At 32.9% G+C, this 15,944-nt stretch overlaps 1 protein-coding gene across 3 annotated transcripts in view; it reads right to left on the reverse strand.

Moving 5' to 3' along the window:
• The window catches only part of TBCK (TBC1 domain containing kinase), a 195,277-nt gene that overhangs the window by 139,507 nt on the left and 39,826 nt on the right, over positions 1-15,944 (reverse strand). For all 3 annotated transcript variants that reach the window (XM_043438214.1, XM_043438215.1, XM_043438216.1), the window contains exons 4-5: positions 5,972-6,086; positions 4,624-4,697 (exon numbers count right to left, since the gene is read on the reverse strand). In XM_043438214.1, coding sequence (XP_043294149.1) covers positions 4,624-4,697; positions 5,972-6,086 — 189 coding nt within the window. The remainder of the gene's footprint in view (positions 1-4,623; positions 4,698-5,971; positions 6,087-15,944) is intronic.

Here is a 15,944-nt window from a genome sequence, read left to right on the forward strand (position 1 = left end):
TATAATCCATACAAAAGTTCAATGAGGTTAAATGAACAACTCTTGCTAGGAAGAATTCTTAACTACCATAATACAGGCCTTATGTCTAGGAATCAAGAGGAAATACACGAGTCTCAAGGAATGTTAAACCTATCTCGCCTTCAGCTCCTTTGTTTTCCTCTGTATTAACACACTGCTTTCAGACTTCCAGGCTTCCAGGTGTTTTTCCTTCTTCCTTACTGCCTATCTTCTCTTTATACTTAACTCTTATTTAAATTTTATCTTTGAAAATATATTTGTTCTTCTGAATAGTAGGAATGTCAAAATCTGTAAAAACATATAAATTGAAACATAAGACTCTTTCCGATCTCTGTACACCAGTCACTCACACATATTTATGCACAAATAAAGTTGACCACTTATCATCATTGCTGTATAGGGAAGTATAGTATATGCACTATTTTGTACTTTTTTTCACTCAAAATATATTTTAGAGATCATTCTTATAAGTATAGATTTGTCTCATTCTTTTTGAAAACTGTCAATAATTTCATTGCACTGATACACTTAATTTATGTGATACAACTCTGAAGGAGGCTATTTGGAAGTTGACTACTACTTTAAATGCTCAGATGGATATATTACAGATATCCCATTTCCCATAAATATATAGATGAAAGACAAATTCCTAGACATGGCACTACAAAGTCATAAGGTAGATGTATTTTAAATTTTTATATATACTGCCAAGTTGCCCTTTCAGGTTATGGCAATTTATATTCTCATAAGCAGTATATAAAGCTGCCTCTTTTCCTTAACCTTCACCAACATAAGTGTTTTTTTAAAAATTACTTTAATAAATATGAAATATAGACTATTAAATATGAATAAGGTATAAAGAATAAAGCTTAAAAGAACACTCATGTACCTACCAACCAGTTTAAATAATGAATATGAAATTATCACTAAAAGTCCCTATTTTTGTGTTGATAATTGTCTTCCATTTATTTACAGTTTTACCATGTTTGTAACCCTTAAAACTATTAATATGTTGTTTGAAAGTGAAAGTGAAGTCGCTCAGTCATGTCTGACTCTTTGCGACCCCATGGACTGTAGCCTACCAGGCTCCTCCCTCCATGGGATTCTCCAGGCAAGAATACTGGAGTGGGTTGCCATTTCCTTCTCCAGGGGATCTTCCCAACTCAGGGATCGAGCCCGGGTCTCCCGCACTGCAGGCAGATGCTTTACCCTCTAAGCCACCCGGGAAGCCCAGTCAAGCACATATCTGAACTTTATAGTACTGGAGTTATGCTGCCATTATTCCTTTGTGATTTGCTTTCTTTAGTCAACATTATTTATTTAAAAGAGCCATTCACATTGCTGTATGTAGATTTAAGTCATTTTTATGTCTGTTTTGTGAATATATTATTCATTCAAATGTCAATGATCATTTATTTCCTTTCTTTTGTACTATAAACTCTGTTGCTAGAAGTAGTACGTGTATTTCTACACATAGTATGTTGCTGTGTAGCAACACTTCTAGCAAAAGTCTCCCCAGGAGTATACAGCTAGCACTGAATTTCTAGGCCATAAGACATGTGCACTTTCAACTTCATAACACCACACCAAATGCTTCTTGAGAGGGGTTGTACCAATTTATACTCCTACTAGCGGTGTACAACAGATTCTATTGCTTACTTCTCCAAAACTTGTTGGACAGCAGTGACAGACTTTCTAATGTTTGGCCATCTGGGGGTGAGACTCACAAACCATTGTACAATAGTTTTCATTTGGATTTCCTTGATAACTAAAAAGGTTGAGGCACATTTCCATAGACTAAAATTGGCACTATGATGCCATTTTACCCTTAGTTGATCACATTGCTCTTGTAAATGAATGTGTGAAATCTCTTCAGATAAGTGAAGTCTAGTGGAAAAGCAATGACCTTGATATCATAAAGCCTGTATTCTAATTCCAGTCCTATCACATATTTTATATGTGGTGACTTATGCTCCAAATTCCTTTTTAATCAAGGACATGTTAAGTTAATTAATAAAAACAGTAAACATTAGGCTTATTTTTTAATATAGGTTATCTCCTTCCAACAAGTGCCTCTTCTTTAGCACTGCATTTTAACACTCAGAGAAAACTACCACAACTCTGCCATGAGTATGACTGGTGAGATAAATATAAGTGGTTTTCACCATCTGTCTGATGTTTTAACAAGGTATTAAGCTACTGGCCAACTGAAATGAATGTCCAATTTCTAACTCATTACAGTATTTTGAAACAGATGTTAATGTTTTACTTTTTTGTTCCTTAATATTTGTCTTTTGAATCAACTGCAAGCTTCGTCTGGTGTAAATATTTTCTTTCATGACTTAGCTGTTTGATCACTTTATTTTTCCTGGCTAAGGTTTCACATTTTGCTCTTTGATACTTTCTGGTCAGACCTTTTGCATCCAAGACTTCAAAGTAAGCCAAACCAAATGGCACACGAGACCAATTCTATTCAAGCATTTTAAATTCAAATGTAACTCTTTAAAATGTTTGATATGCTTTAAAAAAAAATCACTTCCTTTCTTCTATTAATCATTATAACATAAAGCACCTTTAAGTAAAAGATAAAAAATTAAAGGAATTTTTGTTTGTCTTGTTTTTGGAGTTCTCACTTATATAAATTTAGACAAAATGAAGGATCACGCTTACTACAGCTGCCTAAAAGCTATTTCAAAGGGTAATTATCACACATGATGATGATACCAGAGCCTTACTATAAATTTAACTTTATTATTTGAAAAGGCTTTCTTTTAACAAATAAAGCATAGGCTATTTTTATAAAATACTGTTTTTGTGCTTGTGAGAACAGCTATTTGTTGCCTATAGCCACATGATATTCAAAACTATAAACTATGAATTCATGCACATTAATAAGTAAGTCATCAAAACAGAAAATTTTCTATTAAATAATGAGCTTCTTGAAGTTAGGGACCTATCTTATCCATTTTCGTATATCCAGAAGCCTTAAGAAAAGGTGTTTAATAAATATTTTCTTAATAAATAAAGGAAGGTAAACAATTTAAGATCAGCTATATTCAAACAGAAAATTTTAAGAAACCTAGAAGTTAATTTATAGAGCTAAAAAAATTCATAAATGAGATCATTTTTATGAACCTATTTGCAAGGCAGGAATAGAGATGCAGACATAGAGAATGGGCTTGTGGACACAGGAGAAGGGGAGGGTGGGACAAATTGGGAGAGTAGCACTGATACATATTCACTATTATGCCTAAAACAGATAGCTAGTGGGAAGCGACTTTATAGCACTGGGAGCCCAGTTCAGTGTTTTGTGATGACCTAGATGGTGGAATGGAGAGGGGGAGGGAAGCTCAAAAGGGGAAGGATATATGTACACAGACAGCGGATTCACAGAGCTGTGCGGTAGAAACTAACACAACATTGTAAAGCAATTATACTCCAATTAAAAAAAAAGAAATTTAAAACATCTACTTAAGTTTTCAAGCAACATTTCCTGCAGAAACATACACCACAACTCCAAACCACAATTTCCAATAATGGAGTGACAAAAACTGACTTTAGAGAGCCCAAAGGGCAAAACACAAATGCATATCATTAAGCATATCACACAGCAATTAAAAAATATTCTTAAGGTCTTTAAAGAATAGTATTATATCAACTTTAATTTCCTGATTTTGATAATTATTTTGTGGTTCTGAAAGAAAACTCCTTACTTTAGAAATTACAAACTGAAATATTTAAGGGTAAAAGGCCATTATATACACGAATAATTCTTAAATAATTCAGAAAAAATTATATTATACACAACAACACATATATATATAAGATAAAAGAAAGAGAGAAAACAAAAGTTGTGAAATGTTAACATTTGGGGATTCTAAGTAAAGGCTATACGGGAAATTTTTGTACTATTTTGTAACTTCTATGTACCTAAAATAAGGTCAAAATTAAACACTTATAAAAGTATTATATTATTAACATATTTTAAAAGCAACCACACAATAAATATAATACAAATATCTATATTAAAAGCTTTAATTCAGTCCAGGATGAAGTAAACTTTCATTCTCTTTTTGGAGGCCAATATAAATCTGGAATTCCATATAAAGAAACTCTCCAAATTTACATAGACTTTCAGTTATAGAATCCACCCCATTACTGATAGTTACAGTGACCTGACTTGAGGCTTAATATCCAATTATATCTTAGAGAACAGGGATTTAAATTAAAAACATCAGAGAATAACATGAGAGTGATTTTTCTCAGTCTTTTCAGGAACACACATTATCATTTGTCAGCCTTTTTGCCTTAAATTTACCTAATTCTGAATGAAGTAAAGTTAATTTTTATAATATATAGTGAAGAAATTCAATAATCTGTTAGCCTCACTACTAATTCAATGAAATATGAATGTCAGGGAACTTTTGTATGCTAGCAAAAACTCATTGTCATCTCTTAAAAGTATATGGAGAATTAAGATATTTTTAATTTTAAAAAGGTAGTTTCATGTCAAAAATAACAAATTAACAAATATACCCTTAATAAAAGATTAGAAAGTTTAAGATAGAACTAAAAAAAAAAACAAAACCCAAAACATATTCTTACCCAATTGGGAAATCAACATCGTCACCATACGCTGTCATGTGATAAAGTCCAAATTTAGCCAATTTAACATGTCCCTACAATAATAAAGGAAGAAAAAAAATCACATAAAATATTTTAATACTACTGGCAGGGAAAATTATGATTATACATTTTATAAGTAACACTATCATATAGTCAGATACATTAAGGAAAATTATATTTTGATTTATTATAAATTTATTTTAAAAAATCTGTGCGTGTTTGACATCTGCTTTATGTTCATTACAACATATACAAACACAACATATTATATATATATATATCAGAACGATAAATAACATTTAAAAATTGTTGCTGCTTGTACTTCCCGAGCTCCTTTAGAAAACAAAATATGTTGTTAGTTGTCTTGAATCCTTGCTTAAAATATTTTGTGTTGATTTTCACAAAAGAAATTGTTTACAGGAATTGCAAGTCCATTTACAACGTTATGATTTAAACTTGATATGAAAGTTTTTAACTTGAAAAGGCATGTTCACAAATCAAGATATTAGTGAATCTGCTTTATTCCCAACAATTTTTATATTGTTTTAGAATAATCATAAATACCACAAAAGTAAGATTCTTAAAAGGCAAATACATATTGTATAAATCTCTTAAGTTTTTCCCCTTTTAGATGTTTAGAACTTAAATTTTTTTTCAGTTTAGAAGTTCTTTTGCTTAAGAGCTGTATTTCCCAGAATTACAAAACATTTATATTTTAAAAACAATTTCAATTAGTTACTCTACTATCTTAACCATGAAATTATAAGTACCATTTTATCTTTATTTTTAATACCATAGAGCATATACTGAAAGTCTAGAAGAAAAAGAAAAATCCTACTGATACAAAAAATAATTCCGCAGAAAAAGTTTCCTCAAATTATTTTATATGCTTATGAAAAAATAATAAAATTCTTGAAAATAAATGACAAAGGAAAAAAGAAAGTAGAAAAGAAGAATAAAATGGAGAAAACACAATTCAGCTGTACTATGAGAAAAATATTCTATGTAAATAGTCAGAGAATCTTTTTTAAGATAAAAGCAAATTCACAGAAAGAGTGGACTGGGAAGTCTCAATGTGTATTTCACAAAATGAGTGAAAGGAAAAATAAAACATGAAGGCAGAAAATGAGTCCAGGGAAAAAAGAATAGTGCATGTAAAAGACACATGGATTTATATAATTAGAGATACTTTCTTTTTAAACAACCACAAGTACATTAACGTTCATATAATCTTTTCATTACGAATACTCTTAAGACATTCTAATTCTTTCAGCAGGCTACAACCTGAAATAAAAAACCAAATATTTAATGTACTATTGATGATTACCTTTTGATCCAAAACGATATTATGAGGAGACAGTGCCCGGTGCACTATACCATGTTTATTCATATACTGCAAGCCCTGAAGTACCTCAAATGCTATGCACAGAACCTTCGAATAGCTACAAAGAAAACAAAAAGTCACAGATCAATAGATTGATTACAAAGCAGATATAGAACCTGTTTTTTTGTTTTATTTTTTAGAACCTGTTTTAAGAAATAAAATAAGGTTCAATGATAAAATTCAAAGATCTACCTATACATACACACACACACACATATATATATATATTTTTTTTTTTGACCATGAAGCTTGTGGGATTTTAGTTCCCTTTCCCCAACCTGGGCAGGCCCTCAGCAGGGAAAACATGGAGTACCTGGACTGCCAGGGAATTTCCCAAAGGGTTTTCTTTTTATTGTATCGCCTCTAATCAAAGAAAATAGACTCTATACATTTTCTAAAATATTTACTCAGGCATATTTGATTTTACAATTACAGCAGAATTGATCTTACAAAGAACCTACAGCTTCCAAACTACTCCAACTGCAGTCCCGTTCTCCAGGAAGGGAGATTAATATTGGCAGGGTGCAAATGACCTTTTGCAGGTTGGGCTTTAACAAATTATCAGGAAATTTCAGATATATGGCAGAACCAAATCAATGAAAACCATGGATTCTGGTCAAGACAAAAACACCTATGTCCCTGAAAAACAGCTATATTTTATGGCAGAGACATGAGCTTACTTTCTATATCAATCTGCAAGGCAATGTCCAGAAATTTATGATTTATCAAATATTTCTTTCTTTTCCTATGCTCTCTTAAGCCAACTTCCATAGGGATGCCCAGTTTCTTTCTTTCTCTCTCTCTCTTTCCCTCTCCCTGTCCTTTTTTTTTTTTTTTTAAATAAAACATCACTCATATAGGAAGCTAGGAAAAATATACAGAAAAGTAGGGGAGACTAGTTCAAACCCAATCCCCAAAATCACTAATATTAGGGTATAGATTTCTTTTATTCTCATTTTTTTTAACATTTTAAATCATACTTTAAAAAATCAAATTAATATCTGAGTAACTACTAAATTAATTTTTAAAAGGTATAAATAAAAAGCTAATAATAGAGACATAATGAAGTAATTTTAAAAATAGTTAACCTAAAAGCAGGTAGAATAAAAGGAGAAAAGAACAAAGAACAAATGTAACAATTAGGGGAAAAACATCAAAAACACAATGAAGCTACTATGTATGCAGTAGAGTGAGCAAAGGGTAAGGCTGATAGCAGATGAGGTCAGAGGTAGCAAGGTCAGAGGGTTAGATCACTTTAGGCCATTTAGGTCTTTGGCTTTTACTCTGAGACAGATGGGAAGTGATTGGGACGCCACTCTACTACATACAGGAAAAATTCGCAGTAGAACTAAGCAGAGAAGGAAATAAAAACTTAAGCCAACTTAACCCCTAGCTCTCAAGAGATATCTCCATCATCAGGATTAATAGATGCTATAATTTTATAATTATAACTCTAGATGCTATAATTTTATAATTATAACTCTATTCATGAAGATTATCATCAGCTACCACCATTTTTATACCTCATTTTTGTGTTTTTTTCTTTAGCTAGAATACACTCATAAGAAAATTTTTCATAAGGGTGGCAGGAGTAGATATTTTAAAGCATGGCATGTCTTAAAATGTCTTACTATTGTATTTAAACATAGAATTTCTCCTTGTCTTCAAATGTTCTTTATTGATAGTGATATATGTAATATCAGTCTGATCTTAATTCTGTTGTAGATACCTTGTTATTCCTCTCTGGAAGCTTTCAGGATTCTTTTACACTTCATATTCTTAGACCTATAAAAAATTTAGTCCAATATGTCCAGTGTGTGGGCATTTGAGAATTTGTGTTTGTAAGTATTAGGTGTGCCCTTTCAATCTAAAAATTCATGTTCCATCAAGACAAAGACATTAACAAGGAAAAGTTGATTTGTTGTACCTTTGATTATTTTCTCCCTCTACTGTATCTTTTAGTCAGAACTCTTAGGGGGCAGATGAAAATTAGATTTATTATATCAACTTGATGTTTTATTTCCTATGAGCATGGCCTATTATTTAATTTCCAAGATTTCTCTTCTGGTCTCTAGTCGTTCCTTTTCAGTACATCCCGTTCTTTGGCTTTGAATTTATTATTCTTTTGAGTCTCTCTGAGGATAATTACTAGAAATATTTTTAATTTAGGAAACAAAAAAGTGTGTTTATCTTCATTTCCTCTGGGCTAAGTTTTTTAAAAAAATTTTTTCTCCCTCGGCTCTCCTTCTCTCAAACTATTTCTTCCCTTGTATGTCTGGTAGGTTCCAATTGTCAACCATACTTTAGAATAAAGCAATAAGTTGATATTCTACATGAAGTATGTAAATAAAACAATATAATTTACTATTTATAAAGAATGCTTATTAAACTGATCTATAAACTATTTTAATTTATCAAATAGCTCCTCCCATATTAAAGCACCACAATAGCCAGTATTAAGCAATAAGGAATCTGTGGCACAAGAACAATGTAGAAGTTATAATTTTCATTAACATCTGCAAAAAATGAAAACAAAAACCAACTACAAAAACGAAAAGATTCCAAACTTTAAAACAACTACAATAATATTGATAAAAATGTGCACAGGAAAGAATGCAAACCCCTCCCCTGTTAAAAACAAAGGAAAATTTTCCTTGAGGTTGATTAACAAATAAAACACAGGAACAGAGTTTCCTGTGATCATTTGTCTGAGTCAGCTTTCAGGCAGTAATCTCTCATCTTTGTTCTTTCTGTATCTCTCTGTCTCTGTCTCTCGCTCACACACAGACAAACACACCTAACGCTTCACAGAATCTTAGAAGCTGATGCCATATTCAGTTGCGACACTAGAGGGCCTCAGTTGCACACTATTTCAATACAGATGACTCTCATGAGATTGAAACCAAATCTCTAAAATGACTTTTTTATTAAACCAGTTCTGAAACAGCTGAAAACAGAAGACTACATCTTCTACTTAATCTACCTGCTTTTTAGCTGATTCTAAGATATAACTGGAAAACACCTGCATGTCAAATAGCATTCATGCTATTACTGAGCTGATAAGCATTTACAACTGACACAATTTTTTAAAGTATGAATTATAAAACCGAAGCTCATGACACATCTTTTCTTAGCTGTTACTAAAGACTATACATGAATTATGGTTAATGGAACCAGTATTTTTCAGTTTAAATCAGACAGGAAATCAGATTTGCTTTTCTGCCTGTTGTACTCTTATGATTTAACTTTTAAATTTATTTTAAAATATAAGTATAAAAGAGAATAAGAAGCTGATGCTCTTTTCTATAGTGGGAAGAAGAAATCAATACTTGTGAAATTTTGTATGCTTACTTGTTTTTAAAGCTGTATTTAACACTGCCAAGAACTTAAATTATGAAATGCTTTTAAAACTTATTTTGAAGTAGCCAGTGTAATGCAACAACAAAGCAAAACATCATACATTCAATAACAATATGTTACAGTTTAATTGAAAACGGACTACAGAAGGAGAGTTAGGATGAAGAGAATGGGACTTGTACAATTTAAAAAAAAATGTAGGGGATAACAGGACTTTATTCTACACATTTTCTAAGTTTGAACCTTGTTAATAAAGAAATCTATCACTAACCTGGAAAACATAAATTAAATCAGGTCGGAAAATATTCTCTTCCTTTTGAAATTACTAATTATTAGCCACTTTCAGAGACTGGGAGGGTAAACATTTACTTTGTTACCATTGTCTCTGACAATCTGAAAAGTTTTAATAAGCATAAGAATCCTTGGTTGTTATAAACACATAGATATGACTAAAGACAGCTTTAAAATAATGATTGATAATTTCTGATTAAGCAAGATGACATTTTGAGATACTTTTATTTGCATTCAAATACGTCAATTAAGTGGCTATTATCTGCTTGGCATTATGATTTTAGGCCTCTGCATTTTTAGGCTCCATGAACACCAAGAATAAAAACTGATCTTCCACAAATGAAAAGACAGATTTAAAAACTGACAATTTTAATATAGTTGAATTCAACAGAATTTTGATACAGTTGTAATTCAACGATAAGTTAGGAGATGATAATTAATCATCCTTTTCCTCAATCTTGAGAGGAAAAGAAAACAGAAAAATTTATTTATTACATTGGTTAGAACAAAATGGCCTACAAAATCATAAATTTTGGGAAAGTAAGATTAAAAACTAAAAGAGAAAAACATGACTACCATCACCACCACTACCATCAAGAACAAATGTTGATAATTTCTAGGCATGAGTCAACTTGGGTGTATTTGGATTTTAAATATGGCTTAATGAATTTCAAATCTATTAAGTTAGTACAATACAAAGTATGTTTTGTTTATCCCTTTCCAGATGTATTTCAAAGGAAATTTATACTGTGCTCTTCTGAGACAATCTGTAAATTATCTGCAGCTGTTTAGCTTAGTTGGTTAAAATATACTGAGGCCAAGACCATGCGTTTAAAATCTATAAGGATTAGTTAGCTTCACATGTGTACAGCCACAGATTTTCATCTAACTCCAGCCAATATCCTGAAATACAGATAGTTTGTCAAGAGACATTGCTCAATGGCTACTTACTCAAAAGTCTTGATTTTCAACTAAAATCTTATTTTTCTCTGTTTCCCATTCCTGAGAACCTGCTCTCTAATCTCATTAAGACCTTGAGGTCCCTTTTCTCTAAGTCTCCACTGTTATCTCAACCATTCTTTTTTTTTTTTTTACATCCTTCTTTATTCTAGATCTATTCTGTAACTTCAATACTTTTTTTTTCTTTTGGCCAGGATCCTTAATGGCTTCTCACTCAATGGCTCTAGCCCTGGTAGAATTGTACATCTCTATATTCTGCAACTATACATAGTTGCAAGGTTTATTAATTCTATGGTAATAATTTCTGTTTATGTTTGTCTCTCTTGCTGTACCTTGAGGCAGTGGTACCTTGAGTACACTGAAGCTTATTCACCTTGGAATCCCTATGCCTATCACAGTGTCTATAAGGAATGTGCTCAATAAATGTGTATCAAATAATAGGTGTTTCATAAATGTATACAGTGGCATCCATGATGATACAAGAGGGTGAAGATCAAGTTTATCACCATTAAGGAAATAACAGCTCAAAAAAAAGTATGTTAGCCTAGTAATGGGTTAACAGTGTAAACTTCATTTATAAGAGTATATAACTCCTCAGTACATCAAGAAAGCATGAATTGCTTAAGTTCAAAAATGCTTATACACAAAAAGTACTATCAATAATTTGTTAAGAATATACCTCTCCCTCTAGTCTTTTATTTATTGAGAAAAGAATAAGCCACCATATGGTGGCTTTTATAATAATCTTATCATCTAGCTAAAATTGAAAATTAGACTAAGTTGTTAGATTCTTACAATTTTTCTAGCTCAAAAAAATACTTGTTAGTATTTGGTATTTGAGTTGCATTCACATTAAATCTGCATATATCAAAGGGAGACAACATTTTTATGAATTTGAGTTATTCTATCCAAGAAAAAAGGAAGTGCTAATATTTGTTCAAGTCTACTTTAGTGTCTTGCAGAGTTTTATTACTTTTTAAAGGCAATTTTATTGGGGTGTAATTGACATACAAATACTGCACATATTTAACATATACAATTTGATGGGTTTGGACGTGGATACATTCATGAAACCATCACCAAGGCAATAGATATATCCATTACCTTCAAAAGTTTCTTTGTGTCCCTTTATGTGTATATGATATAAGTAATGACTATTCAAAAATATGTAAGAGAGCACAGGGTGAAAAATTAATGAGGTGTCTGATTCTATCAGATTTAAACATGACATGAAGATTCTTTTATAACCCTAATGTAAATCAACAGACGGCTAAAGAAAATGTGGTACATACATATGATAGAACATTATTCAGCCTTAAGAAAAGAAAGAAAATCTTGCCATTTCTGACAATACAGATGAACCTGGAGAACATGATGCTATGGGAAATACGCCAGACATAGAAGGACAAATACTGCATGATCCCACTTACATGAAGCATCTAAAAAAATAGTCAAACTTACAGAAGCAGAGAATAGAACAGTAGTTACCAGGAGCTAGGGAGAGAAGACAGAGAAGGCAATGGCACCCCACTCCAGTACTCTTGCCTAGAAAATCCCATGGACGGAGGAGCCTGGTAGGCTGCAGTCCATGGGGTCCCTAAGAGTCGGACATGACTGAGCGACTTCACTTTCACTTTTCACTTTCATGCATTGAAGAAGGAAATGGCAACCCACTCCAGTGTTGTTGCCTGGAGAATCCCAGGAACGGTGGAGCCTGGTGGGCTGTCGTGTACGGGGTAGTACAGAGTCAGACACGACTGAAGCGACTTAGCAGCAGCAGGGAGAGAAGAAAATGGGAGTTGTTCAAGTTTCAGTTATGCAACATCATTAGGTCCTAGAGATCTGGTATACAATATCATGCCTATAGTTAACAATACTGTGCTGCACTCTTAAAAATTTGTTAAGAGGGTAGATCTCATGTTAAGTGAGATCACACACAAATAAATAAGACTCAAGGAAACTTCTGCTATGTGTGAGTGTGTATGTGCTCAGTCATGTCCGACTCTGCAACCCTAAGAACTGTAGCCCGCCAGCTCCTCTGTCCATGGGATTCTTCAGGAAAAGAATACTGGAGTGGGTTGCCATTTCCCTCTCCAGGGGGTCTTCCCCACTGAGAGTGAACCTGTGTCTCCTCCACTGCAGGTGGATTCTTTAGAGCCATCATGATGATTTCATGGGTGCCTGCATATATCCAAACTCACCAAACATATACATTAAAATATTTACAGTTTTCTTGTATATTAATTATAACCCAATAAAAATATTAAAAAATAAATAAAATGAGAAAGTCTTATTCCTATCAGCCTCAAACCATCAGTTCTTTACAGTAGTTGCAAAGTTTCCAAGAAGAGATGTTATTCAGATTGCAAGAAACAGAGGCCAAGAAAGAGAAGGAGAGGTCAGGCTCCCAGACATGGATTTGGATTCACAGATGGATGGTAACTAAAATCACACATGCTGTTTCCTCAGATCCATAATCCATGATATTTAAGGGCCATTCCATAAGCCAAAATACCCATACTGTCAGCAAACCAAAGGAGGAAACACACTTCTGGATTCTATGAGTTCAAGATGTTCTTTCACCTTATAAAATCTGATCATTCCCACAGAAATTTTCCTTTTGGTCTAAAGCTTTCTTTACTAGGTATTAGCCTGAAGTAAAATGTTTAGAAAGAGGAAGCACAGATGAAATATAGTTAGCTACTGTGTGATTTAAGAAATGGAAAGGAAAAATAAAACACTAGGGATTAATGTTCAGATAATAAAACAACTGCATAACTCTGTGTTATCTTTAACCTAAACTCTCCTCCTATAATTTCAAGGTAAAAGAGCTCAACTAGTACAGAATTTTTAATGATTCACTGGTGTGTAAATTCAGAATTTGGAGAGGGGTATTTACAGCTCTGAATTACTGCATTTGATGCTTTTAACTTGTCTTTTATCAATTACTAAATTTTAAAATTTTGTTAAAATATCGTAACATTTAACAGCAATTTTTCTTCTAAAGGAAAAAGAAAAAAGAAAGCTTTTGGAATTGAAAAAGGAAATAACTCATTTCACTACTGGCACACATGTTTGAGCCTAAAAGGATATAAAACTTAAGAATTAATTTGCTTCAGATTCAGATGTTTTGAAAAGGAAGTTGCATTGATTAACTGCTTACCAAAAGATTATTTTTTAATAGATCTAAAAAAAAAGTCCATCTGTCCATAAGTTGTTCATAACTTGTGAGACTAAGCATACTTTATAATTCAATTCTCACTCCAGAATAAAACAAGGTTGAAAGCTATAAGTCTGGAATGTGACTAATTCTCAATGGGCTACACTAAATTGAGAAATTTTTTTTCTAACTTGAATACTAGATAACTTTCCTTTCTCAGCAGAAAATTACTTTGAGAAGATCAAAATACATGTGGAAAGCATAGTTTAGTGGTTTGAGGTTCAGACATAAAGCCAGGAGACTCTGTCACTGATTTGCTATGCTTGAAGTGTGTTCCAACTTTATCCTGCCTCAGTTTGCAAATTTATAAAGTGGAAAATATAACACCAAACAGGGGCTAAATGGAAATCAGTGAGCTACTATTGGCCCTACAAAGAATGCTGACCATCTTAAAAGTAGAACAAAACAAAGTGCAAGCACCCTTGGGGTGTTTATAATAAATTATATAACACCATTTTGTTACAATATATCTACGTATATATTTGTATAAATTAACAAAGATTATAAACAGGCCTCACCAATTATTTCCAAAACACAGCACAATTAGAAGAAAGCTTTTCTAATTTCTCTGTAAGAATAAAATCACCATTTGATAAGCAGAACTGGAGGACCCAGGGTGATCTGGGTATATTTCCGCCCCATCAGTGTTTTCTTCTCCCAAGCAGCTTTACTATCCTGACACAGAAAACTCCAAAACCATTTTTTTTTTCATCAGCGTTTACTGATACTGCCACAAGGTAATAAGTTCCACTTGCCAAGCCCAGGCAGCATTTGGGATGATATAAAGCTGTAACTTTTCTCTAAGACAGAACCAATGATGGTTCATATTTGGTTGAATCTGCACCGTAGTTTGGACTTCCCAGGTGGTGCTAGTGGTAAAGAACCTATCTGCCAATGCAGGAGATCTAAGAGATGCAGATCTGATCCCCGGGGCAGGAAGACCCCTTGGAGGAGGGCATGGCAACCCACTCCAGTATTCTTGCCCAGGGAACCCCATGGACAGAGAAGCCTGGCAGGCTATAGTTCATAGCGTTGCAAAGAGCTGGAAACGGCTGAAGTGGTTTAGCATGCATGCACACACCCTAGTTCATTCCAAAGGCTTTTTTTTTTTTTAATTAAACTTCCAACTGATTTACATATAACTGTGAACAAAGAATGAATATATTACTATTACTGCTCAGAATTTTGATTTGAGAACAATTCACATTTTTTAAGTGGATCAACATTTCACATTTTTTAGACAATCTGTCATCCCACCCCCAATTCATCACACCAGTGTACAGGGGAGGGCCTGCATTGTGTATACACTTTAATAAAATATCTGCTGCAAACACAAATTTACCAAACTGAAATGTTTAGTTCAATGTTACATTGGTCTGCATTGAAATTATAAGAAATATGACTTTTGAAAGTTTCCTATTTATCAGAAGTTGAAGTGATACAGTAATCATATTTTGATCAAAGAATCCAAAAATAATCAAATTTTATTCTTAACTACTTTTATCACTTTGTAAGGTTCTTCATCCATAGAGAAGACAGAACAAGGCATGATGACTTTAATAGCCAGGGCTTTGTTCTCAAACTCAATGTATTAACGGAACTCTTCAGAGCTCTGTTTACTTACTTAACTCCTTTGTCCTAAGTCAGATTGCCTAAATAAGTCAGTTCTGTCTGTCTCTCCTAACCTTAAACTACAGTCACAGGTCTTACTACTATGATGCAAGAAAGATCAGATTCATTTCACAATGTTTTTAGAAGTGAGAGTAAGAGAAAGCTTTCACTCAAGGAATCCCATAATGACCCGAGAATACCGTTTAGAAATTGGAAGACAGTTATATTTTTTACCAAGCCACAGAGAAGCATTATATTAATGAATAATAATATTAGTTGAGGTAGCCTAAATTGTATTCCCCCTTCCCCCAAATTGTCTACAATCTAATCACGGGAAACTGGGAATGTTACTTTATTTGGGAAAAGGGTCTTTGCATTTGAGGAGAGCATCATGGATTATCTCGTTGCATACAAAAATCCAATGTCAAGTGTCCTTATAAGAGAGAGATGCACAGAGGAGAAGGAGGTGTAAGGATG

The sequence above is a fragment of the Cervus canadensis genome, chromosome 19 (genome assembly GCF_019320065.1).
Source record: "Cervus canadensis isolate Bull #8, Minnesota chromosome 19, ASM1932006v1, whole genome shotgun sequence".
Lineage (NCBI taxonomy): Eukaryota > Metazoa > Chordata > Mammalia > Artiodactyla > Cervidae > Cervus > Cervus canadensis.